Source organism: Epinephelus fuscoguttatus, linkage group LG4 (genome assembly GCF_011397635.1).
Source record: "Epinephelus fuscoguttatus linkage group LG4, E.fuscoguttatus.final_Chr_v1".
NCBI lineage: Eukaryota > Metazoa > Chordata > Actinopteri > Perciformes > Serranidae > Epinephelus > Epinephelus fuscoguttatus.
In genome coordinates, this window is record NC_064755.1 from 4,190,611 (window position 1) to 4,215,211 (window position 24,601).

A 24,601-nucleotide genomic window follows, 5' to 3' on the forward strand; every position below is an offset into this window, starting at 1 on the left:
TGGAAACCATTTCAGGTGACTACCTCTTGAAGCTCATGGAGAGAATGCCAAGAGTGTGCAAAGCAGTAATCAGAGCAAAGGGTGGCTATTTTGAAGAAACTAGAATATAAAACATGTTTTCAGTTATTTCACCTTTTTTTAAGTACATAACTCCACATGTGTTCATTCATAGTTTTGATGCCTTCAGTGAGAATCTACAATGTAAATAGTCATGAAAATAAAGAAAACGCATTGAATGAGAAGGTGTGTCCAAACTTTTGGCCTGTACTGTATATATATATATATATATATATATATATATTTATATTTATATTTATATTTTTATCGATATGTTTTTTTAAACTTGGGCCATTCAATGTGCCCATCAATGACCTAGTGGTCTGTTTTACTGGACTGTGCATAACATAGGAAATTGTATGTTGTTGTGGTTGATGCTTGTGATGAGAATGCTACAAATTAATTGCCTCACGTGGGATCAGTAAAGTTGTCTGTTGTTGTCAATGGTTGGGTCTCAAGAACCAAAATAGCCTAACCCTAACCCTACTACCATCCCACTGGCCAACGAAAGAGAGAAATGTATAGGCTACTCACTTGTTGTTAAGTTAGCCTACCTGTTCACTTTTGTATTCATTAACTGTTTATTTTTATTCATTTTTCTGTGCAGAGCTTGATGTTTTTATTTATATGACTTTTATAGTACACATAGGCCTAATGCTATTCATATGTTATCACAGTGTCTGTGAATATTTTATTTGTTGATACAAAAAAGTTTATGGGCTGTTAAGTCTGGTTAAAATATATATAGACAAGTAGTTGTCTTTTAATGGCTTTTCTTAGTTACACTTAGTTAGTTCTGTGACTGTTCTGCCTTTTTGTGGGGTTCAGCAGAGCTTTGTGTATATCCTATAGCCCAAACCTGAATACACTGCTATACCAAACTGCAACCACTGTAAGCATATTGAACTTATGTTGTTTTACTTTGTTGTTAACTGCAGAGGGCAGCAACACGCCGATGATGAGTGCACGCTGCCACAAATTAGCCGGAGAAGAAGAAGCTTACCTCCTGCTTAAAGGAAGTGTTGAGTGTGTGTTGAGTTGAGCCTGTGTAGCTGTCTGTGCTTGTCGGGTTCATTAAATCGGTCGCAACATATCTCTGGTAAGTCCCCGAAGTCTAATTTATTGTAGTTAGCATGTTAGTGATTGCATTAGATTATCCAGAAAACCCACCCTTATGAAAATGGCTTGTTAGCATTAGCTAGGCTACAATGTAGATGTTAACTGTCTCATCTGTTAATATATATTCATTATTGAACGCCAGCTTATTCTTAATACACCGTTAAATATGTTTCCCTCGCCGGTAACTTAGCAGGTTACGCCGTTATCGTAGCAGTTTGAGGGTTAACTGTTAACGTGTTGGCTCCTGCCACCGTGTTAGCAGTGGTTGAGTGTGTGCTAAACTTTGGTGTTACCCAGCTGAACTGACGTTGACGTTGAACGCTGAACAAACTTCCATAATTACAACTTGTCCTCAGGCCAGTGTTAGCGGCGTCGGTGAGCTATAGCTCCGCCTTGCCTCATCATTTATCGTCCCACCAGGCACATAGTCACCCAGTTCCTTTACCGTAACGTCAGCTGCTCAGTGTTATGTTAGCGCACCACGGACCCAACAACACATTTAAGATAAACTGGTAGCTTCTGTTAATGTTCACACAGTGCTAGCTGCCTTTGGGTTAGTCACAGTGTGTTTGAGGAATGGTTTGATTATATAAGATACTTGTTTAACTAAATTTAGGCCTTGGTTGGTATCGTTATTTTATTGGGTGTCCTTAGGTGTAGCTCTGTTCAGTGCATGAGGCAGCGTCAAAACAGACAGATTTTACATGGGCTTTGGTCCTCCTGAGGCTTCTTCATTGTTATCGTAACTAAGTGCTGACACGCGGCAGATCATGTAGACCGCGCACTTCGCGTGTCTCACCGCTTTTCTCCACGTTGGCATCTCTAACGACCTGTGAGTGTTACTGTTTACATTTAGGGCAGGTCACTATGCAACGTTTTGTGCAGGAGCCAAATGAAACCAGTCCAACTGAAATTCCATCAGTTATGTCCAGTTTTGGGGCCCAGTGACTTTAATGGCGAGGGCTTTTTATTGTGTACAGCTAAGCAAGTAAAAGATGAACTGATTTCCAAAAGGCAAAGAGTTAAAGATGACACATTTCTTCAGTATTATAAACAAGATTACTCTTATATTTAAACCTTTGTAAACCTCAGTTGTAAAATAACAAAAAAAGGGCCTCAAGATAAAGTTTGGGCACCCTACATTATCAGTACTTAGAAGTACCTCCTTTGGCAAGTATCACAGCCTCTGAACACGTTGTAACCAGCTTAGAGTCTTTCACTTCTTGTTTGGTGGATTTTCACCCATTCTTCCTGCAAAAGGCTTCTAGCTCTGTAAGATTCTTGGGCTGTCATGCATGCACTGCTCTTTAAAGGTCTAACCACAGATTTTTAATGATGTTTAGGTCAGGGGATTGTGAGGGCCATTGCAAAACTTCCAGCTTGCTCCTCTTGAGGTAGTCCATTGTGGATTTCGAGGTGTGTTTAGGATCACTGTCCTGTTGTAGAAGCCATCCTCTCTTCATCTTAAGCTGTTTTACAGATGGTGTGAGGATTGCTTCCGACTTTGCTGGAATTTAGCGGAACTCCCTCTACCTGTGAAATGGAAAGAGGTCAGAATGTTAAAGCTTTGAAATTTGCATCACGTGGCCTTTCCAAACAATGATTATGAACAAGCCATTGCCCTAACAAGCTAATTAAGGTCTGAGACCCTGGTAAAAGTTGTCTGAGAGCTCAGATGTCTTGGGGTACTCTTTTTTTAATTTTTTTCACTCTAAAATTGCACAGAACAAAAATAATACTCAAAATTTGGTTGAAATGTCGAAAAAACACGTCTCTTATACATGCCATCGCAGATGGAGGGATGGACTGTATTGATCACAAATTGGGAAATTCTTCTGGTTCAGCAGCAGGTTAATCAGGCATTGCATCGGAGCTGTAAATATAGTCTACATATCAACACTAGAAGAGAGAAACGTATGAAGACAGATATAGATCAAGAGAAAAATAAACACAACACATAAAATCAATGAAAAAATCTTTAAAATACAAGAGAAAAAACAGCATACTCTTTAAGTACATATATATATATATATATATATATATATGTATATATATATATATATGTATATATATATACACACACACATATAAAATATCTATAGAACACACAATAAAAAGAATATACTAGAATACACAGTATATTCAACTACATCTACTAAGATATAAAATATATACGTAGGATAATATATTATGGATATGTACATTAGACAAGTGTGCAAATTTGTTGAAGTTTTAGGAATGCAGTGAGGTACAGTGGGAGAAAATGTGCAAATTCACCTTATGCAAGGTTAATGGAACTGAAGTAGGTAAACAGAAGTAGGTTTGGTTCAGGGTTGGAATAAGGAGCCAGCCATCAGCCAATTGCTTTCAAAATATGCAAGTGGCTGCTAGATTTGCTTTACTCAAAAAAAAAAAAAAAAGAAAAAGAAAAGAGCTTGTGGAGTGGGTGTCGAGTATGGGGCCCCTGTCTCCTGAATGGTCGGCCATTCTTGTTACTCAAACCACGTTATAACACTCTCATAGGTTAACATGTAGACAAAAAATGTTTCGATTGAAACGGGTGAGGTTTATAAAAAAAATTTTTTTTTTTTTAACACAGTGACGGGTGCGATTTCTTTAATGTTGGTTATCACTTGTTGAGCTTTGACACCAATTCAGGGCCCTATTAAGGCAGTGTAGGTGGTGATTAGAAGCAGAAATTGTAGTAAAATATGAACCAAAGCTGTGGGCACAGCCTTGTCAATGGAAGGTTTCAACACAATTAACAACCACAGCTATTTGATTTGTATTCAGAAACACTGGAGTGACTTTTAAAAAGGGTTCAAAGGCTGTGAAAATTGTGAAAGATGGTGTCGTTTCTCTTTTTTCCCATTTGAGTATCTCTTATCATAAAGTAGAGAAAATCCTCAAAATTATGACCTCATGAAAATTGAAAAGGAAAAAAGATTATTTCTCTTACTTACTTTGTGTGTCACTTTTTACTCAAGTTTGCTCCAACTATAGTGTTTAAATGTGCAGTGTAAAAGCGTTAATATTGTGAAACTGCATTTCCATTTCCAGTTTGAATTAACATTTCAGTTCATAAAGCTTCAGACTTCCATAACTTGATCCTTGAGTAAAATAACATACAAAAAATTATTTCTTCATATTTATGTGAAATCATACACTTGCAGAAAAGGTTTTAGGCTTTTTCCATAAAATAAACATTAATGACAGGTTGTACCGCACTAACTGCAGCTTTCATTGTTGCGACACTAGATGGCAGTCAGTCATCACATTTGTTTTGTGGTGCTGCCTTCTGTCCCCTGCAAAAATTCTTAGTTGAACCCATAGACTGTTGAACCACACTCCTTGCTGCACGCAGCTTTGTTTACATTTTGTAGTAAAAGACTAAATGTAATTTGTTTGCAGTAATTTGTAATCATGTGACACCATAGTTTTTGCTATGCAGTTTGGATTCATTTTTGCATCTGTAAACCAAGCTTTCTTTCAGAACTACAGGTATGCAAAGTCATACTAGATAACACAGAGGAGTTTTGCAAAAGCCTGGTAGCCTCCAGTACAATTTGTTTTTAGCTAATGAAAAGCTAATACAAAGGTTGCTTTTGTTTTTTTTGTTTTTTTACAATGACAATTGTAAAAGCTGTCAGGCTATAGTTTAGTTTAGTTTAGTTTATTGTTTTTCTCGAACAACAAATAACCATAAAAATAAAAGTAACAAAATGTCATAAAAAGCACAACGACAAATAAACAGTCTTATCCAGGAAAAAAACAACAACCCATAAAATAATGTGTTCAAGAGGAAACAGGAGGAAGCAAAGAGCTTATTTAGTCCTGCCCCTTCTTCACGTTATTATATATAATACAAATAACAACCAAAAAGAAAAGTCAAAAAAGATATAAAGTCCTTTATCCCTGACAAAATAATATACAATTACAACAACAAAAATAAATAAAGTAGTAAGAAAAAAAAAAAATCAAGACATAATTTAATTATACTCCTGCAATATCTTAAACTCAACTTATACATGATGCTTCATATAAGGAACAGAAATTTAATAAAAGAAATACATAGAAAAAATAAATAGTGGTTAAGTGGTCATTTTTTTTATATTTGGCAAGAATTGTTTTCTTGTATCTGTTTTTAAACTGTATAGTGCAAGTGCTTAGTTTGATTCCCTCGTCAAGAACATTCCACAAAGTTACCCCATAGACTGATATGCACATGCTTTTAAGAGTAGTATGTACACGAGGTTGTTTAAAATTTAGTTTTCCCCTTAGATGATATTTTCTTTCTCTATTTTGAAACATTTTTTGAATGTTTTCAGGCACTGCATTGTTTCTTGCTTTAAATACCATTATTGCTATTCTAACCTTCACCAAGTCCATAAATTTCAATATCTGTGATTTGGAAAATAGAGGATTGGTATGATTGAAATACCCAGCATGATGAATTATCCTTACTGCTCTTTTTTGCAATGTGCATATCCTTTGTAACGTGCTCTTGTAAGTTATACCCCAGATTTCAACACAATAGATCAGATATGGTAATATCAGTGCACAGTACAGAGAGTGTAGTGTTGTTTGATTTAAGATGTATCTACATTTACTCAGCACTCCAATGCTCTTTGCCATCTTAGAACACAAGTACTTAATGTGGGCCTTCCAGCAGAACTTTTGGTCTATTAAAACACCCAAAAATTTGTTTTGAAATACTCTTTATATTGCAATAGTATTAATTTCCACTTGAATATCATCATTCATTTTACGCTGCCCAAATAACATAAATTCAGTTTTGTTAAAGTTCAATGATAACTTATTTGTGTCAAACCAACATTTTAATTCATGCATTTCTTTCGTGCCCACTTTCAAGAGCTGCTGCAAGTCTTCCCCAGACCAAAAAATACTTGTGTTGTCCGCAAAGACAACAAACTTAAGTATATTTGAGACTCTACAAATGTCATTGATGTACAAAATAAATAGCTTAGGGCCCAAGACTGACCCCTGTGGTACACCACATGTAATATTCAGACTCTTTGACTTATTGTTACTCATCTGCACAAATTGAAGCCTATTTTCAATGTAACTCTTAATCCAATCCAATGCAACCCCTCTGATGCCATACATCTCCAGTTTTTTAAGTAGTATCTCATGATCAATTGTGTCGAATGCTTTTTTTTAGGTCCACAAATATTCCCATAGCATATTTTTTGTCATCTATACAGTTTGTTATCTCCTCTACCAACTCAATTAATGCCATAGAAGTTGATCTGCCTGATCTGAAACTATACTGACTGTCCATTAGTATATTGTTTATTCAATGAAGTTATCCAGTCTCGGAACAAAAAGTTTTTCTTTTTATTTTTAAAGATATTTTTTGGGGCTTTTTAGCCTTTAATGGATAGGACAGACAAGCGTGAAGGGGGGAGAGAGAGAGGGAGTGACATACAGCAAAGGGCCACAGGCTGGAGTCGAACCCGGGCCGCTGCGGCAACAGCCTTGTACATGGGGCACCTGCTCTACCACTAAGCCACCGGCACCCCGGAACAAAAAGTTTTTCAATTATTTTTGAGAACTGAGAAAGCAAGGATACAGGTCTATAGTTGGTGAAAAGGTGTTTGTCACCATCTTTATACAATGGAATGACTTTAGCAACTTTCATGTTATCTGGAAATGTTCCTGTTTTGAATGATAAATTACATAAATATGTTAGTGGATCCACAATTCCATTTATTATTTTCTTTACAAGAAACATATCAATATCATTCCAATTTTTTGAAGTTTTACTTATACACTTATTTACAATATCGACAATTTCCTTACTTTCTACAGTACCCAATATGATTGAGTTTGGATTTGTCTCCACACATTTCTCCTCAGCACATCTTTTCCCAGAGTTATTTATTTCTTTGGCCAGTTTAGGTCCCACATTACCAAAGAAACTGTTAAATCTATCAACCACTTCATTCATATCAATAATTGTTATGCCATTATCTGTATAAGGGTAATCTGGTTTGGTTTGGCTTTTTCTAATAATATTATTTAATATATTACATATACTTTTTACATTGCTTTTATTTTTCTCTAATAATTTATTGTAATAATCCTTCTTACATGCCCTCGTAATATTAGTTAATTTGTTTTTGTATTTCTTATATTTAATTTCCGCCTCTTTACTTCTGTAATTTATAAAATGCCTATGGAGAGTATTCTTTTTCTTACAGGCATTTTGTAGTCCCTTAGTCATCCAGGGGTTTTCAGAATACTTATTTTTGTTTCTACATTCTTTGATGGGGCAATCAATTTTTGTTGTATGCATTTTTGAATATGTCTAAAAAATAATTCATATGTTTTATTAACATCAGTTTCTTCATAAACATCTTTCCAATTATAATTCATTAAATCATTCCTAAATGCAGCTATAGATTCCTCTTCTGTATTTAATTTCATTACATTCCCAGTTCCTCTTCTGATTACATTCATGGATCGCAAAGACAGACAGGTGATCATTAATATCACTAACAATCCCTTTACAGTGATGCTCTCCATATTGTTTGTAAAAATGTTTCAATCAGAGTGGCACTGTGAGATTTTATTCTGGTTGGTTTTGTAATTGTTGGAAATAGACTCATGCTATACATTGCTTCAACAAATTCATCTGTCATTTTATGCCTGTTGGGATTCAACAAGCCTATGTTAAAATCCCCACAGACATATTTGACTTTTTGCTTTTCTTTAGTAAATACCCTTTCCATATTTTCTATGAATATTTCTGTGTTCGATCCAGGTTTCCTGTAGACACAACTGACAATGACATTTTTGTTTTTTTCACGCACACGTCAATAGTGATACACTCCATTACATCATCAAGGATTACTTACATATTGTCCACAACCTTTTAAGTGAGGCTTTTGTCAACAAATAGAGCCACACCTCCTCCTGCTCTACTCCCTCTATTAATGCAATTAAGTTCATATCTTCTTCTTTCTCAGGAACCTTGCTTGTTTTGCTATATCAGCATTTGCTTTGGTGAGATGCTCATTAATATAGACATTTGTGCCCTTTAACTTACTGCCCTGCTCAGAGATGGGGACTCGAGTCATTGTGACTTGGACTCGAGTCGCTGTTTTGATGACTTGTGACTTGACTTGACAAAAAATAAAAAGACTTGAGACTTGACTCGGTTTGCTGGAACTTGTTTTTTAATTTATTTGCTAACATTAACCCCAGAAAACATGGGCGAACATTCCGACCGGTTCATCACAAGACCGGCTATACGTTTTATGAACGAGCAACACAGGGTTAAATGAGCTAAATGGGTGATTTTGGCCGCTGCCTTGGTTAGTGTGTGTGTGTGTGTGTGTGTGTGTGTGTGTGTGTGTGTGTGTGCACGTGCGCGTGTGCACGCATGGGGGTCGTCCCTGCAAAGTAAACATTGCAGCGGTGAAGTCAGTGTTTACTGACAGTTACTTATATCTTGTCTTTTCACTTTATTAAGATCAGATTCTGCAGGTAAAATTACAATAATAAGGTGACTTGACTTGGACTTGACTTGACCTATGACAGGACTTGACTTGACTCGAGTACTGTTCTAAGTCCGATACACGGTTCTCCAAGAACTTAATCTTGTTCGTTTGCTCCTCGTTCTGTTTCTTGAGTTCTTTAATTTCATTCATCAGATTTATTATTGTACGTTGCTGGTTGGCTATTTTTGCCAGTTCATCAGACATCATGTTCACCGCATTTTTTAAGTCTTCATTGTCTTTCTTAACTTCTTTAGTGGCCATCTTGCCACCAAAAACAGCAATTTCACAATGGAAAGCAACAAGTGGAGATCTGCAGCAGACCTAGGCTACAAGCAAGCCACACTGCTACTGCCAGCTAGGTCGCTGACTGTTTTACCTGCTGCAGGGTAGCTGCTCCTTGGCCTGGTGCTGGCTGCCTGATGGTAGCTGCTCCTTGGCCTGGTGGTGGCTGCTACAGGGTCCTATGGTAGCTGCTGCTGGGCCTGGAGGTAGCTGCTCCTTGGCCTGGTGGTGGCTGCTACAGGGTCCTATGGTAGCTGCTGCTGGCCCTGGAGGTAGCTGCTCCTTGGCCTGGTGGTGGCTGCTACAGGGTCCTATGGTAGCTGCTGCTGGGCCTGGAGGTAGCTGCTCCTTGGCCTGGTGGTGGCTGCTACAGGGTCCTATGGTAGCTGCTGCTGGCCCTGGAGGTAGCTGCTCCTTGGCCTGGTGGTGGCTGCTACAGGGTTCTATGGTAGCTGCTGCTGGGCCTGGATGTAGCTGCTCCTTGGCCTGGTGGTGACTGCTACAGGGCCCTATGGTAGCTGCTGCTGGGCCTGGATGTAGCTGCTCCTTGGCCTGGTGGTGACTGCTACAGGGCCCTATGGTAGCTGCTGCTGGGCCTGGATGTAGCTGCTCCTTGGCCTGTTGGTGGCTGCTACAGGGTCCTATGGTAGCTGCTGCTGGGCCTGGATGTAGCTGCTCCTTGGCCTGGTGGTGACTGCTACAGGGCCCTATGGTAGCTGCTGCTGGGCCTGATGGTAGCTGATTCTGGGTATGCAGTAGTAGCTGGTAGCTGGCTACTGGAGCCTTTGCCTGGCCTGGGTGCTCCCAGATCCTGGAGTCCAGTTTCTTTCCCAATAAATTTGTTTGTATTTGCAAATTCCACTCTTGTGTAGTGTAAGGCCACACTAACCACAAGTGATGTGACTTTGATGGAAGAAATATATAGGATTCTTTAGATTTCAGTCAGATTGTAAAGATATCAGTCAGCTACTGCTCAGTGCTGCTGCTCAGTGCAGCAACAGATGATGCCCACATCACGTAGCTCCATAATCTGCACAACATATATGATAATAAAAATGCTTCTGTTGGAGCTCTGATGGCCGAATATTCCTCAACAGTTGAAAGTTGCCATGCCAGAAGCTCCACATTGTTGTAAGTCATTGCTGCATAACCTCAGTGGTGGTGGCCTGTCAAATCCTGACCTGAAGGCTGACTGTGATGGAAGTTTGTATCAGAGAACTCCCTCAGTACAGACAGTAATGAGATTTGTTCTCGGCACACAAGAACTCAACAGATTTTCAGCATCATTTACAAACGCAGAAATTTATTTGGCCCTGTGACTGATGGCATTCTGGCCAGAGTGTACTCTGTCCTCAGCCAATATCAGCTGGGATCAGCTCCAGCCTCCCGTGAAGGAATAAGTAGGTATAGATAACGGATGGATGAATGGATTTGATCAAATTTCTAAATTTGTAAGAACTTAAAATCTGAGGTCCAAGATTATACTGTCAATTAAATGATTTCAGTGATTGCTGTCAGCTTTAACGCAAACAACCATAATGGCGGTTTTACATGTGTTAGCCCAGTAACTATTTACTATTACTATCACTATTGCAAAAAACGTCTACTATTCACTATTATGATAACTTTGTATGAATCCCTGTAGCACATTACGAGGTATAAACTGTTGGCATTTGTGGAGCTACCTAGTCGCAGAATATCCCAAGACTGTGTAGCAAAGCTTGGCCCTAGCATCTGAATGCATATACCAAGTTTGGTTACAATTGCTGAAGCCAATTTTGAATTATGAGCATTTATTTAAAATTGAACTGAAAGACGGCGGCACAGTAGTGCGGTGGTTAGCACTGTCACCTCACAGCAAGAGGGTTCAGGAATCAAACCCACTGACTGGCTGGGGCCCCGTTGTATGGAGTTAACATGTTGTCCCTGTGTCAGACTGAGTTTTCTCCAGGTTTTCTGGCTTCCTCTCACAGTCCAAGACATGCAGGTTAATTGGTGACTTAATTGGCCGCAGGTGTGAATGTGTGTGAATGGTTATCTGCCTCTATGTGGCAATCCTTTAACAGTCTGGCGACCTGTCCAGGGTGTACTCTGCTGGGCAAGAAGCAGGCGGTTACTGACAACAGATAAATGAATGAACTTAAAGACATGTTTACACATATAGAATTTGAAACTGATTTATCTCAGTTTTCTTGATAGATTTGAATTAGCAAAGTCCATAGATGATCCTTGCAAAGTTTCTGAATGAATGGTGCAGTAAATAATATTTTGAGAATGGGTCACAACATATGTCATTTTTAGTGCAGAGGGACACTGAAGCAAAGATGTGGATCAATTCAGAGATTAAAATGGTAGAAGAGTGTAACCCTAAATCAAGCCGGTTTTGAGAGAATTGTGAAAAGGTAAACTTGATTGTTACAGCACCACCTTGAGGTCAATGAGCATCATTTTATGTGCCTGAGTAGTGGGCGGAATATGCAACCCACCTGCCAATTATAGTGACTTCTGGTCTTACAGGTTTTTGAACACATGTAGTGAAAGGAATGAAAAACAAGCAGCAGCAGTCAGTATGTTTACATGACACTTGAAAAAAACGAATTATTGCCTTAATCCGACTGTAACTGGACAACTGAAGTGCATGTAAACGCGTTACTCTGACTAATATCGGAGTTCTCCAGCTCCGATTAAGACACCCAGATAATGCAATTAGAATTCGATTTTCTCCGGCATATATATATATGCCTTAATCGGAGATAAACTAGACAATGCATGTGTGCATGCTCCACACCCCCCGTGCTGGCATATGACCCCGGAACAGACAAGACATGCTATTGTTGTAGCCCTCCAACAGCATACGGCGTTCTTGTCTGCCTCTTGAAATCACCATGACCACGAGGGATAGCATGCACCTTATCTGCACAATCAGTAACGCTTACATTACGTACGAGGTGAACATTATCCATCTTGCTGTTGTTCGAAAATGCCGGTCTGCCGCCTGACTCCAGTTGTTTATTATTAAGTGATGTAATAGGTCAACCGGAAAGGAGGCCGTATTAACCCGCTGAAACAACGCATATCGCCACCTAGTGTTGAAGAGGAGGACACGTTCCTGTCAGTAATTCAATTTTCTCAGTTACGTGTAAACTGGGACAAGGACAGAAGTCCGATTAGATGCCAAAATTGAATTTTGAGCATAGCTCGATTAAGCTGTGCATGTAAACGTACTGAGTGAGTGCCACTGCTTGGACCCTAATATTAATATAAGTAGAGATGTACCAACACCGCTTTTTCCTTCCCAGTACTGAATCCAGTCCCTGAACCTTAGGTATCTGCAGATATCGAGTACCAATCCGATACAAGCGCATAAAAAAAAAAAAAAGGATGGGATATGAATTGTTGTATGTCTCAATTCCTAAGACTCTATGTAAAATATTATGAAATGAATACATAATAGTAAGATGAATGCCATAAAACCTTTTATTATTATTATTATTATTATTATTATTATTATTATCCAGTGTTGACACAGATCAAGACAAAGGTTAACGTGCAGCCAAATAATTTGGTAAAAAAAAGACACTTTAAAGGCTACAGTAGAATTCTTTTTAAACTCCGTACCGTTTTGTTTGCCTGTAGCGTGCGTATGCATAATGACGTGAGGCATTACGTGGTATCGGATTGGTCATAGGCTGTACTCGCCAACACCTGATACTGCATTTTAGGCAGTATCGGAGGCATTTCTGATACTGGTATCGGTATCGGTACAACTCTAAATATAAGTGTATTATCTAAGTGTATTATTACGTATTATCTATCACAAGCGTCTCTACAAGTTCAACCATAGGCTGTAAATAAAGATGGATGACACAGCTCCACTTACCCCCACTGTACAGAAATTAAGCCACGATATCCTGGATATGGCCTCTGTCATCTTGCAGTGGCGATGTCATTTGTACCCAGAATATTGCAGTAGCCATCTCCGCGGTGTAGAGTTCCCAGCCCGTCCGATCTAATTGCCAGCAGTTTCGCTGATTGTGAGCACACCAACTGGCACATAGTGCTGTCAATCATGTCATCAAATCCTGTTTTATAGCATCAAATAACTAATTAAAACCAAATTAATCAGACAAATAAGCACTTGAACATACAGCAGTAGGATTAAAAACTACCTAAAATGACAGAAACCATCTTTGGGAAAAATATATTTGTGGAATTTATGTAAGGTGTACTTAAAGGTTTTTGGTTTGGCTCATGTCCTGTATGCAAACAAAGAGGGGTGATGCTTATGACCTGTACTGCAGCCAGCCACCAGGGAGCAATCGAGAGGCTCTGGCTCACCTTTTGGGGAGCTGTTATGTCGTCCATCTTTATGTACAATCTATGTGTGGAACATAGAAAGTCTAAAACAAAATGATCTCTTTGATATCTCTAATGGCTGCTGTTGTGTTGGTGTTGATGTCTCATGTAGGTCCAGAGAGTGGATGCTGCCTTCACGTCCTCCTGGTCTCCATCCTCCCATTTCAGCTGAGCGTCAGCTCCTTGTTTGTGCAAGTTGATAGTGTGTGCATGTGTGTAAATACACTCTAGACCTATATATGTGAGTGTGTTGCTTTAGGGCAGTGTATGTGAGTGTGTGAGTGTGTGTGTGTGTCTGTGTCAGTGCCCCCCAGCCCACCATGTCCCCATATCCCTCAACGCTCCAGCTGTGTCCATCAGTGTGTCTTCATCTCCTCTGCCTGCTGCTGCTGCTCCTCACTGCGTCCTCCTCCTCAGTACCTAAAAAGGACCCAGGCATGGCTGAGCCCTTAACCCATTTCAACAAGACACAAGGTAACTGCACCCCTCCATGTGAGTATGAGTCCTACCAGAGACACTCATGGTGTAGGTTTTGTTTTATAGTTCAGCATTAGATTTCACCATTTAACACTACCATGGAAACAATATATCGCCTGATCTGGCCATATCATACTTTAGTTATATACCTCACCCTAACTGCCAAGCTCTATAAATCTTTATACAGGCCAAAGGGCAGAAACAAAAGATTAGGGCTGTAGGAGGATTGTTGCGTGAATCCATTTTTCATTCAATCATTTACTCTATGAAATGTCTGACCACAGTGAAAAATACCTTTCATAGTTTCCCAGAGCTCAATGTGATGTCTTCAAATGATTTCAAGATCCAGATGGTAACTTTTATTAAAACAAAAACTTTTTTTTCCATATTTGCTGAAACTGTTGCTATATTCACACACAACACTAAATGAGACAGATAAAAAAAAAAAAAAAATCATTCTTCTGCCTACTCTATTGGATTGTGGCATTTCTAATGGCCTTATTGTGTGTGAATGAAAACAACCAATTAGAGCTTAGGACTCTGTAACACAGTGGTTCCCAGCTGGTTCAGCCACGGAGTCCACATTTTTCCTCAGTCATTAGTTGAAGGTCCGCAGAGTTCAATAAAGATGGTGGCATGCAAACGTTTGGGCACACTGGGTCAAAATTTTGTTGACTTTGAGTAGTAACAAAAAAGTAGTAAAACAAAAATGATACAGTAATCTTGCCTAAAATGTGGAAAAGCATGTTTCTTCTTTCACTTTATGCCTGTTGGAGATCAGTTCATCTTCTAGTCTCTTAACTATTCATAGTAAAAGAAATTTTGACCAGGGGTCCTCTAACCTTTGCATGCCACTGTACAGTGTCATACTTGCATTTGGCCATGTTGTAGAACTAGTTTGTTGTCTCAGTCAAGTAGCTCTCCATTAGTGACTTACTTCCCAGCAGGAAATGGCACTTCAAAATAAAAGCTTTGTACTGGAAATTCACTTTACTTAAAGATAGTGTTTTTTACAATCTTGACACACTTGCGAGTCACTTGGGATCCATTTAGAATGAGTAGGGTTGGGTCGGTTCTCGGTAATACCAATTCGGTCCGGTACTCCGTCTTGGACCGGGTTTTATTTTTTGAGACCGACCAGACCGCATACTCGGGCAGAACGTACGCGGAGTGGGCGCCGCAGAGGTCCGCCTGCTAAAAGTGGACGTCCGCAAGCCCTGTGCGCGCAAAGCACGACTGCGCGGACTTCACTCCGCGCACCAGTGTCACACAAAAGACTGTTTGGCATGTATTTTTCACATCAGCAGCGAACCCTTGTTTGCACTGATTGAGTAAGCTGCAAAATTTACTTGTAAGGAATAAAAGAAACAACTTGTTACTGTCCGGACGTTTTTTTTTTTTTCACACACCGGCCCAACCCTAAGAATGAGCCTGGGTCCCACTTCTGAACCCCGACCCACCAGTTGGGAACCACTGCTGTAACATAGTTGTCAATCATGTCAAATCACTGCTCCTGAACTGCAGTGAAACTGTTAGACTAGGCAGCGCTGACCAGATATGAATCAAGATTCTGTTACTGCATTGCCTAATTCTCACCAAAAACGCTTTCAGAAACACACTTTTACCTATTGTTTGTAATATGACATTGTTTGTTGAGACTGTTTGTTTGTTTTTCGGACAAGCATCTTGCATTACATCACCCGCCAGCAGGAACGTTTAGTCGGGTGTGGCGCAGTGCATTCTGGAAGATGTAGGTTTTCTATCTCATGAGCAAAAGCAATGACGCAGCCCTTTTCCTCTGTTTTCCCTGGTCCTGTAGCCACAGTTTCAGAAGTTTTTGCATCTTTACTGTATTGACAGCCTTGTTTTGTGGGAAGGCCATCTTTCCAACAGTGAAATACTTCTTCAAAAGTGTTTGCATTTAGGTTGAAGGAGATTTCAAAATAAATATCCATTTACATCAATTTTAGGAATGTTTACCCAAATGTCAGTGGAACAGGTCTGCATACTTTACAAAGCTTCTGTCATCATAGTTTGTTTTGTCCAGTATTGTCTGTTTACATAGGCTTTCGTTATGTTATTTATAACATGGTTATTTTATATGTTCTATATTAAGTTAATAATCGTAATAATAAGTTTTTGTCCTTCTTTTTAAGCTTAGTCATTTATGGAATTGTTTGTTCCCCAGGTGATAATAATGCTGTCAGTGAAAATGCAACAGATCTAAATCTGAAAACAGCTCCCGCAGAAGGACCACAGCAGGAACAATTCTCCTCCAACTTGTCTTCATCCATCAACCACACTTCTGTCAGCCACGAATTAAATGAGCCTATAGTATCCTCAACCTCACTCAACCAAGCCGAAGGAGGAAACCATTCATCCACAACCCCACCATCCAATCAGCGGCTGGCACTATCACACAATCAGAGTCCATCACCAGAGGCAGTCATTCAGCCTGCAGCTCCTCCTCCTCCTACCACCACAGGCTCAGCCACACTGACTGCTCATACTGGATCCAGCACTACAACTACAACTACATCTACAACTGCAGAACCTGTTAGGAATGTATCCACAACCACTGTGCTGGTGACTTCTACAGGCACAACAACACCAGCAACTACTACAATAACGGCAACATCGACAAAAAAAAACGCAACATCCACAACAACAGTGACACCAACATCTACAGCAGCAGCAGCACCACCACCACCACCACACCCTGCAACAACTGTAACAGCAACAACCACGCTTACAAGAGCCACCACAACCGCTACTATTACTACAACCACAGGTACAAAGATGACACTGCCACCAGCTGTCACAACACAACCAAATGCCCCAACTACTCACAAGCCACTATTTCAGACCTCTTTACCCAGAGGGCCTGTTACCAGCACTAGTGCTCCCGCCAATCCCAACCAGCCGGTCACCTTGGGAACGCGAGATGGCATGGTAGATGTAGCTGGAGCTGCTCTGACCAGGCAGCTGGTGGATACAGCGTCTTTACTGGCCGTCCTGCTCTTCGGCCTGCTCTTCTTCCTGGTCACGGTGGCTGTGTTTGTCACACAGGCCTACGAGAGCTATAGGCGGAAGGACTACACCCAGGTGGACTACTTGATCAATGGCATGTACACAGACTCTGGGGTGTGAGGGAGGAAGCACATCGCATGGAGATTGTTTGTGCGCTTGGAGTCAGAGGTTGTAGAACAGAAGATGGTGTGGAGGGTAAGACAGTAGTGCAGTGAATTCACAAGGTGATTCATCACCACTATTAGACAGTTCAGAGAGAAGTAGGAAAGGACTAAACTGACCAGCAGTTCACTGAACTGACCCTACAGCAGTCACTGATCTGTTTCTATCATAACTTTTCCACTTAACGCTTTGTTTCTTCCTGCTTCTCTTTCTTTTGGATGGTTTGAATGTGGAGAGTTTGGCTTGTCCCAGTTTTGCCAAATTTTGAGCAACAGAAATCAAGGTTACTTTGGTGTAACTCAGTTCTGTGTGTACGTGCAAAGCCCTCTATTGGACTTTGCTATCGTCCCATGACAGAATCATGTCAGTCCAGCTGTACTTGGTTCCAGGGTGGCTGGACCAATCAGAATGCTTCCAAGGTGATTAAAAAAAGGTGATTTTTTTTTTTTTCAATGTCTGACTTAAAAAAAAAAAAAGGTGTCATAATATTTGAATTATTGTACTTTTGCAGATGAATGTAGTCACACAGAAGTTTAATGCTCATTAAGGACTGGGGCTGACACCTTTTCATTCATTCAAGTTAATTTATAGCATAATGCATTTTATAATAAAATGAAAAAAAAAGTGACAGCCCTATAAAGGACCAAAGCATTTTTGTGAATATTATGTTGGAGATTAGACTAGTCATTTTCCAGTGATGGACTGAATGACTTATCCCACAGCCACAAATAGAAAAAACATAGAAGTGGGAACCCATTGATAAGAAATTTCTTAGTCAGCCTAGACTGGCTGATTGACTGTTTGACTAACAGGCTCTTCATTTAGCACGTCCCAAACACATCACATTGGAAATGAACAAAGATGCGTATCATGAAAAATTCCCATATATGTGCAACATAACACATCACTAGGGCTGGGTGTTTATTTAGTATATTTGAGAATTTACTCTGAAACAAATGGGCTTCTTCTAATTTTGTTTTGCACAATTGAATATTATATATATATATATATATATATATATATATATATATATATATATATATATATATATATATAATATTTAGATGTGTTGACATTTCTACCCATCAGATATTTTCACTACCAGCACAAAGTAACGGTTGCAGTGATTGGTCGTTTCAGTTGTTGTCAGTAGTTGAGATGACATAAACTCTGTCATTTTGCTTTAGTTTTAGTCAGAATTTGGGGAGTTCAGGGCTCAGAGTCACAGGTTTACCTTTTTAAATGTAAGTTTGTTCTGGTTTATTATAACTTGAGACTCACTGTTACAGTTTTGGCCATCATATCTTTCAGACACAAGCCCCTTAAACACTGCCTGTTCAAGGCTGGAATGTCACACTGTTAGTCTGCTTCAAAGTTCTTTACAAAAAGTATGACTGTGGAATACCGGGACAGAGTTATCTCACCTTTAAGCCAGCAGTGGAAGTTGTAACGGCGCTGGACAGCCAGCAGGATGGGACCATGAATGTGACGGCTGTGACGTTTGGACAAGTTGTTAGTGTGTAACCAACTGCATGAGATTTCAAAAGTAGATGGTAGCAGTTAGCAGCTAACCCAAAGAAGAAGCAGCCGAATATGTTCTCTTTGCTTCCATGATGCTGGTGTACTGTTTAAAATTACACACTGTAGCGGCAAGATGTTGCTATTGTTTCGCTCTGTGTAAAAATACAAAGGAGGCATATAGAAGGGACTTCAAGGTGGCCCTATAATGCCATATCTGTGTAAAAAGAACTGTAGAAACATTGTGCTCAAAGTAAATTACTGAGACCTGCAAACACGGCATCTCAACACCCCTGAAAATCTTCCTTTGCTGACCTGCAGTGGTGTAGTAGTGTACTTCAGTGTGTGTCAGGAGGACACTGTGATATCACTGTTTCCTGTGGTTACACAGCAAATACATGGGGTCAGATGATCAGACAGGTTGGTTTTTGTTTTTCATATGGATGAGAGATTATAAGCAGAGTCTTAATTTCTGCCCCAGCTTCACCAACATCCAAGGTGCACAGAAAGGGAAAAGGTCTCCAAGAACATTTGTAGTATAACAACAACTTTATTGTGAGACCAACCCATTTGGGCTTGTGGCTTTCAAATAAGAGATTAGTACCAACATTTCAGGTGCACTCACTTTGAGTTGACCTCTAAATGTAGGGGTTTAGATCATCTGTTAGTTTTACAATCTACAATTGCTTTGATAGGTAAAGTGTGTTTGTAACTGATAGAAAAGATGGCCAAAACTACAAACAGTTGAATAATCCTTTGAATGTAGCTGCCAATGAAATACCAGTCCCTTCAGTAGCAGTAGTGTGCCACGAAAAAGATCTGACCTGCGTGACTCCACAGCACAGAGAGCTGGACTTGAACCAGCTTCTTCCACACTTTAATTAAAAGTAAATAACTATGTGGAAAAACTTCACATGATTCCACAGAGGTAGAGGAGTTTTCTTAGAAAGACATCAGGATTTAACACAGGTACTCCTGCCAGCTGAATGCAGTGGAAGATGTATTTCCATCGCTCTGCATTAAGTTTCTCCAGATGTGGCCTGGTGTGTCAGGGCCAAAGTATATACTGTGTGGTGTCTGGTTTAGTCGGTAGGCCAGAGAGAGACCACAGAGTCATCTCAGTCAAATCATCAAGTTGGAGATTTTTTCATTGTCTTGTCAGTGTGTTGACGCTGGCTTAGTGTTTTCTGTGTGTGCATGTTACGAGCAGCAGAGGTGTGTTTATTTGGATGGCAGCTGCTTTGCTTAGTGATGGTGTTTTAAAAAAAAAAGACATTCAGGCAGACACATTAAAACAAACTGATTTGTTTAGTTAACACTGAGAATGAATCAAATCATCCTCGGTTAAATTAATTCCACTTTTTTCATAAACTTGATCAGTGATTTCAAAGATTTGACACAGGCAGAACAGCTGTAAGGTTTTCTATCTGCCCATTACAAAGGTAGCTGTGCATACCCACCCTCGTTATGTGGTTGCACACACTAAACATTGTAGCTTGGATTGGCGACTTGTGGAAATAGTCATACATCACTTTTTCACTGTAGCTTTCTGTAGAAAACATTACAGTATATTCCAAATGGCAAGGAAAAGTCTAGAGATAACTAAGGAGAGGACTGTTGTTAAGAAAACAGTAAACCTTTGTGTAACCATGTGAAATATGATTTGCAGTGGTATGTGGAGCCCCCTTTATGTGGCATTTCTTTATTGTTGTTTTGGTTTGTTTTAAACATCTCTTCATTTCACTACACATTCGGACACATTCAGACATTTTGGGAAATGAGTTTCCTGTAAAACCCACAGTCATAGTATGTGCAGGGTTTCTGCAGTTCCCTCAAAATTCTTAAAGGCATTATATTTGTGAATCTAAAATTAAGGCCTTCTTTAAAGCATCCCTTTATTTCATTGCTTTAAAGAAACAATCAGACTTTTGGGAAATCAGTTTCCTGTAAAAACCCACAGTTACAGTACATGGTTCCCACAGGGCTTCCTTACAAAGTATTAATGGCACTGAATTCATGAATCCATAAATAAGGCCTTAACTGATATGAAAATGTCTTAAATCAACCCTTTTAGGGTCTTAAAAATGCTAAGTCATGGAAAGTAGGATGTTGAAAATAGTTTTTTCCAACGATATTTTTTTGTAGGCCGACATGAAAATTAATATCATCCTGGTTCCCCTGCCAAAAGCCTATGGGATTTTTTCATTGGATTTTGGATAATTGCAGAAAATAATCTTTGTAGTAAACAAATGTTTATGATACTTACATGCTTTGTTCGGCAAGATACTCTTCACAAATGAACGCCGCTTTTATGATAATTAAAGCCTAAATGCAATTGCTGAAAGTAAAAAGCTAATATTAGGTTATGAACAAATTACACCATGGTCACATGACTAAACGTCACCAACACAACAAGGCTGTAAAGCCATGTTCTGTGTGGTGACATTCTGCAGTGTCATTTATCCACTTGTTAGCAATCACCTTTTTTAAGACCCATAAAAGCCTCAAAATTCATGAGTGGGGTATTTGCTGATGTATTTGATGTCGTAGAACAAAACGTGAAAGTCTCTTTAGCTTGCGTTAATCATAGACCTTATTTCTGGCATCTAACCAAAACCCCATTCAAAAAACCCATTGACTTCAAGAAGAGGGGACCAGGAGTGCTAAAATCCAAAGGCATTTATGGATTGTAGGACTCAATCCTGGGGCTCTCTGTTTTCTGAATGCCCCTTGCATCCAGACATGAGAAAAAGCTATGAAGTTCATCATCATCGTACTCTTAAAATAGACAAAAGGAGAAGAGATTACTTTAATTGGGGTGCCCTGGTGGATTAGGGGTTTAAATTACTGTGCATGAACCACCACGTCCGCTGCTTTAAGTACAGCTGGGGACACTTGTTGCCATTCCGTTTTTCTTTCTCATTTCTCGTTATTGCTGTCAACACTCTATTGTACAGGTTTAAGGAAAATCTTAAAACCTTACACGGTTTAGCCAATGACAGCTTCGCAGTGTCGAACAGGTAAACATTTTTTCATGTTTTAAGACACAGCTGTATTAATAGCATAGCTTATCATAAAGACTGAAAACGGGCAATTGCTAGCATTTCTCTTGTGATGGAGTTAGGCCAGCACTTTTCAAGCTAAATACATCCAGGGCCTCACTCTTAATGGAGATACAGTATCTGATATGGTATCATCCGGATCCAACTGAGGTTAGCAGCACATAAGTCTATTTCCCATACATTTCTTTGTGTTTCAAAGTCTTATGATTTCAGTTTAGTTCCACAAACTTTCATCAATGCTGATGACATTTAAGCTGTTTTTCAGTGTTTAATGTTTTTGCACGCTCATCCTGCAGTGAGTCATGGGAACAGGGCCATACTAGATTGCTTATTTCAATATAATGCATAATTTTTGCTAATGGTGAATATATTTTTAAATGCTAAACTATTTTGAGTATATTGAGGTGTGTGTTTTCTGTTTTGTTTTTGGATGATGTTTTGTCCATAATTCCTAAACAGATTCTTCATATAGCTTAGTATGTACCTCAATGTACATTTTCTCCTGTTTTTGTCAGTATGTTTTAGACATCACTGATGAACATGGACCTTAAGCCATTCATCCACTGTTTTGAATGCATTTTGGAGGTGCATCATTCCTGGAAACATCACATTCAGCAAAAAAAACAAACTACAAATTATGACTTCCATATAATATTTTCTGACTTAGCTTACTTATAATTATCCTAGGTGTTATCAAAATTATGAGGTTTGCCATAATGAGTGATATACTGCAGCTCATGAAATAGATTACTATAAGAATCTCACAAATATGAGTCACAGTTCAGTACTATGGAAGTTATATAAAAGTTAATGCACAGAAAATTGTCTAAAAGTTTGAATACATTTGACAGAGTGATGAACAAATGCTCAGCGGCATCTGTTACAGTTCTGAACAATATGTGATGATGATGATGATGATGATGATGATGAAGAATATGGACAGACGAGTCCTTAAATTGTTCTCAATGGTTTTACGATGTAAACAAAAACAGTATCCTCTACAGACTGACTTACTTTTGCCTTTTCTCTTTTCTTGAGCAGTCTTATTAGTTTTCTTTTCCTGGGGGGTTCATGGTAGATGAACAATCACCAAATAATCACTGAAGCACATTATTGTATGATAAAGCCAAGGGGAACATAAAGCCATTATCAATATGTGACTGATTGACTGAAGGATGATATGACAGTGTATGCTACAACATGAAAGGAAGATTAATGGGTGGATCTAAAGCTCACACAGCAGAGGATGTTTTCAAGTTAAATAAAGTTTCTGCTGCTGAGTGTTTCTCTAGTATATTGAATGTATTAGGTTTCGACCCTAATTGTTTTTGTATTGGACCTGCCAATTTTGTGTAAAATTTCCATGCCTTTAAAGTTGGTTTCATGCCATAACTGATTTTTTTTTTTTTTTTTTTTTTAAGAGGAAAAAAAAACTCTGAAATATAATTTGAAAGATGTCTGGTTTTAGAAATGCAGGGAGTGTTCAAATATGTTTACAAGAGATGAGATCGGTACGAGAGCAGAGACCTGCTTTTCATCACTGTATTTTCCTATGATGTTTGGCCTGTTATCTCAGGATTAATATCTAGAATCCAATATCTTGAGAAAACCAACTTTTGTTTTCAAATGAAAATTTGCTGTATTCCAATGTCTCAAGAAAACAAGACTTGCATCCTGAGAAAATTAAACACTGAGAAAACGATATCTCTTATTTAAAAAGTTGAAAATTTGACATTTATTCCTTTATGTCATGTTTATGCCTGTTTTTTGTTTTGTTTTGTCAGTTATCTCGAAAAATGAGCTACAGAGGCGTAGAGCTGCCATGCCAAAAAATAAAAAAAAAGGTCAGGTCATAATTTTACAAGAAGAGTATCTTGTTATGTAAATATCTTTTTTAAAAAACTGATCAGCATCAGTTTTTTCTGGTGTGGCATCACTATGCTTTTGTAAATACCCTTTAGTTTTTCTTTTCCTGTTATCATGAGAAAACATGAACATCTGTTGTGTTATCTTCAGATAGAATATCTTCAGACAAAGTAACTTGTTATTAAAAACATTGAGATCATTAACTAATGATCTGAAGGTAGGAGTTAGGAAAAAAATGATTGGGCCGCTCTCTACTTCCTTACATGTGTGTAATTATTTCAGTTTTATTTTCCGGTGATCACAGACTAAATTTTACAATCTCAGCATGACAAATTTTGTTTTCTCATCATCACAAAGTGATTATTTCATGATGTCAGCATAACACAAACCACATTCAAATCATTCGATAAAAATGTTTGAGATTCAGACATGAGGTAATCACTACCTTGTCTGGTATTTAGAGATGATTACCGTTGTGCACTGTCATGCATTGTTCACTAATGATCACAAGACACTGTTTGGGTTAACCTGGGATCCCAAAAAAGCATTCAGCAATCATCGGAAACAAATTGTAAGGCTTCTCTGTAAGACTGACTTGAGGTCTGGTCTGATGAACAAAATTGCTCTCGTGACAATTAGAATGTAGAACATACTGATGATGTCACTGTGTTCAGTATGTCAGTGAAGCTTTGTTAAGATTTGATGGTTTTGTGACTGTTTAGAGTGTCTTATGTCAGTAGTTCTAAAGTCAGCAGTTCAAGGTCCTGGAAACATCACTGGTAGATTTGTGTTTGCAGTAACTAATGTGCAGAATGTCAAGAAATGACATGCCATGTGCCAACTCAACATTGTACCAATGCACTTTAAAGAGATATTTTTACTTGCAGAGAATAAATAATAAAAAAGAACCAAATTGATCTTGGTGGTGTTTGAGTCAATCAGTGCTGCCTAATCTTATGTTTAATTCAGAGCTGTGAGCTGTAGTGCACATACAGTGTAATACCATCATTCTGCATGAAGAGAGCACTCATTGATCAAAGCTGCAGTGCAGAGCTGTGCCAGGCTTAGCCAGCAGTTCAGCTAGTGTGGATGGGTCTGTTCAGTCTGCATATCTGATTGCTCACAGCTCCACCTTTGCCTCAGGGA

At 38.9% G+C, this 24,601-nt stretch overlaps 1 protein-coding gene across 2 annotated transcripts; it reads left to right on the forward strand.

Annotated features, from left to right (window-relative positions):
* The first annotated feature begins 1,049 nt into the window (after positions 1-1,049).
* wu:fa25f02 (integumentary mucin C.1) lies at positions 1,050-24,372 on the forward strand. 2 transcript variants are annotated; one of them, XM_049574496.1, is made up of 3 exons: positions 1,050-1,156; positions 13,453-13,832; positions 16,006-24,372. In XM_049574496.1, the coding sequence occupies exons 2-3, from the start codon at positions 13,661-13,663 to the stop codon at positions 16,965-16,967; spliced, it is 1,134 nt and encodes a 377-aa protein (XP_049430453.1). In that variant the 5' UTR covers positions 1,050-1,156; positions 13,453-13,660; the 3' UTR covers positions 16,968-24,372. The 2 variants fall into 2 exon arrangements, with proteins under 2 accessions (XP_049430453.1, XP_049430454.1); XM_049574497.1 differs by having other exon boundaries at positions 13,453-13,814.
* The last annotated feature ends 229 nt before the right edge of the window (positions 24,373-24,601 follow it).

Coding starts and splice junctions, on each gene's coding strand:
- wu:fa25f02 (XM_049574496.1), top strand. CDS start 13,661: ATGTCCCCATATCCCTCAACGCTCCAGCTGTGTCCATCAGTGTGTCTT. Junction 13,833..16,005: donor AGGTAACTGCACCCCTCCAT/GTGAGTATGAGT, acceptor TTTGTTCCCCAG/GTGATAATAATGCTGTCAGT.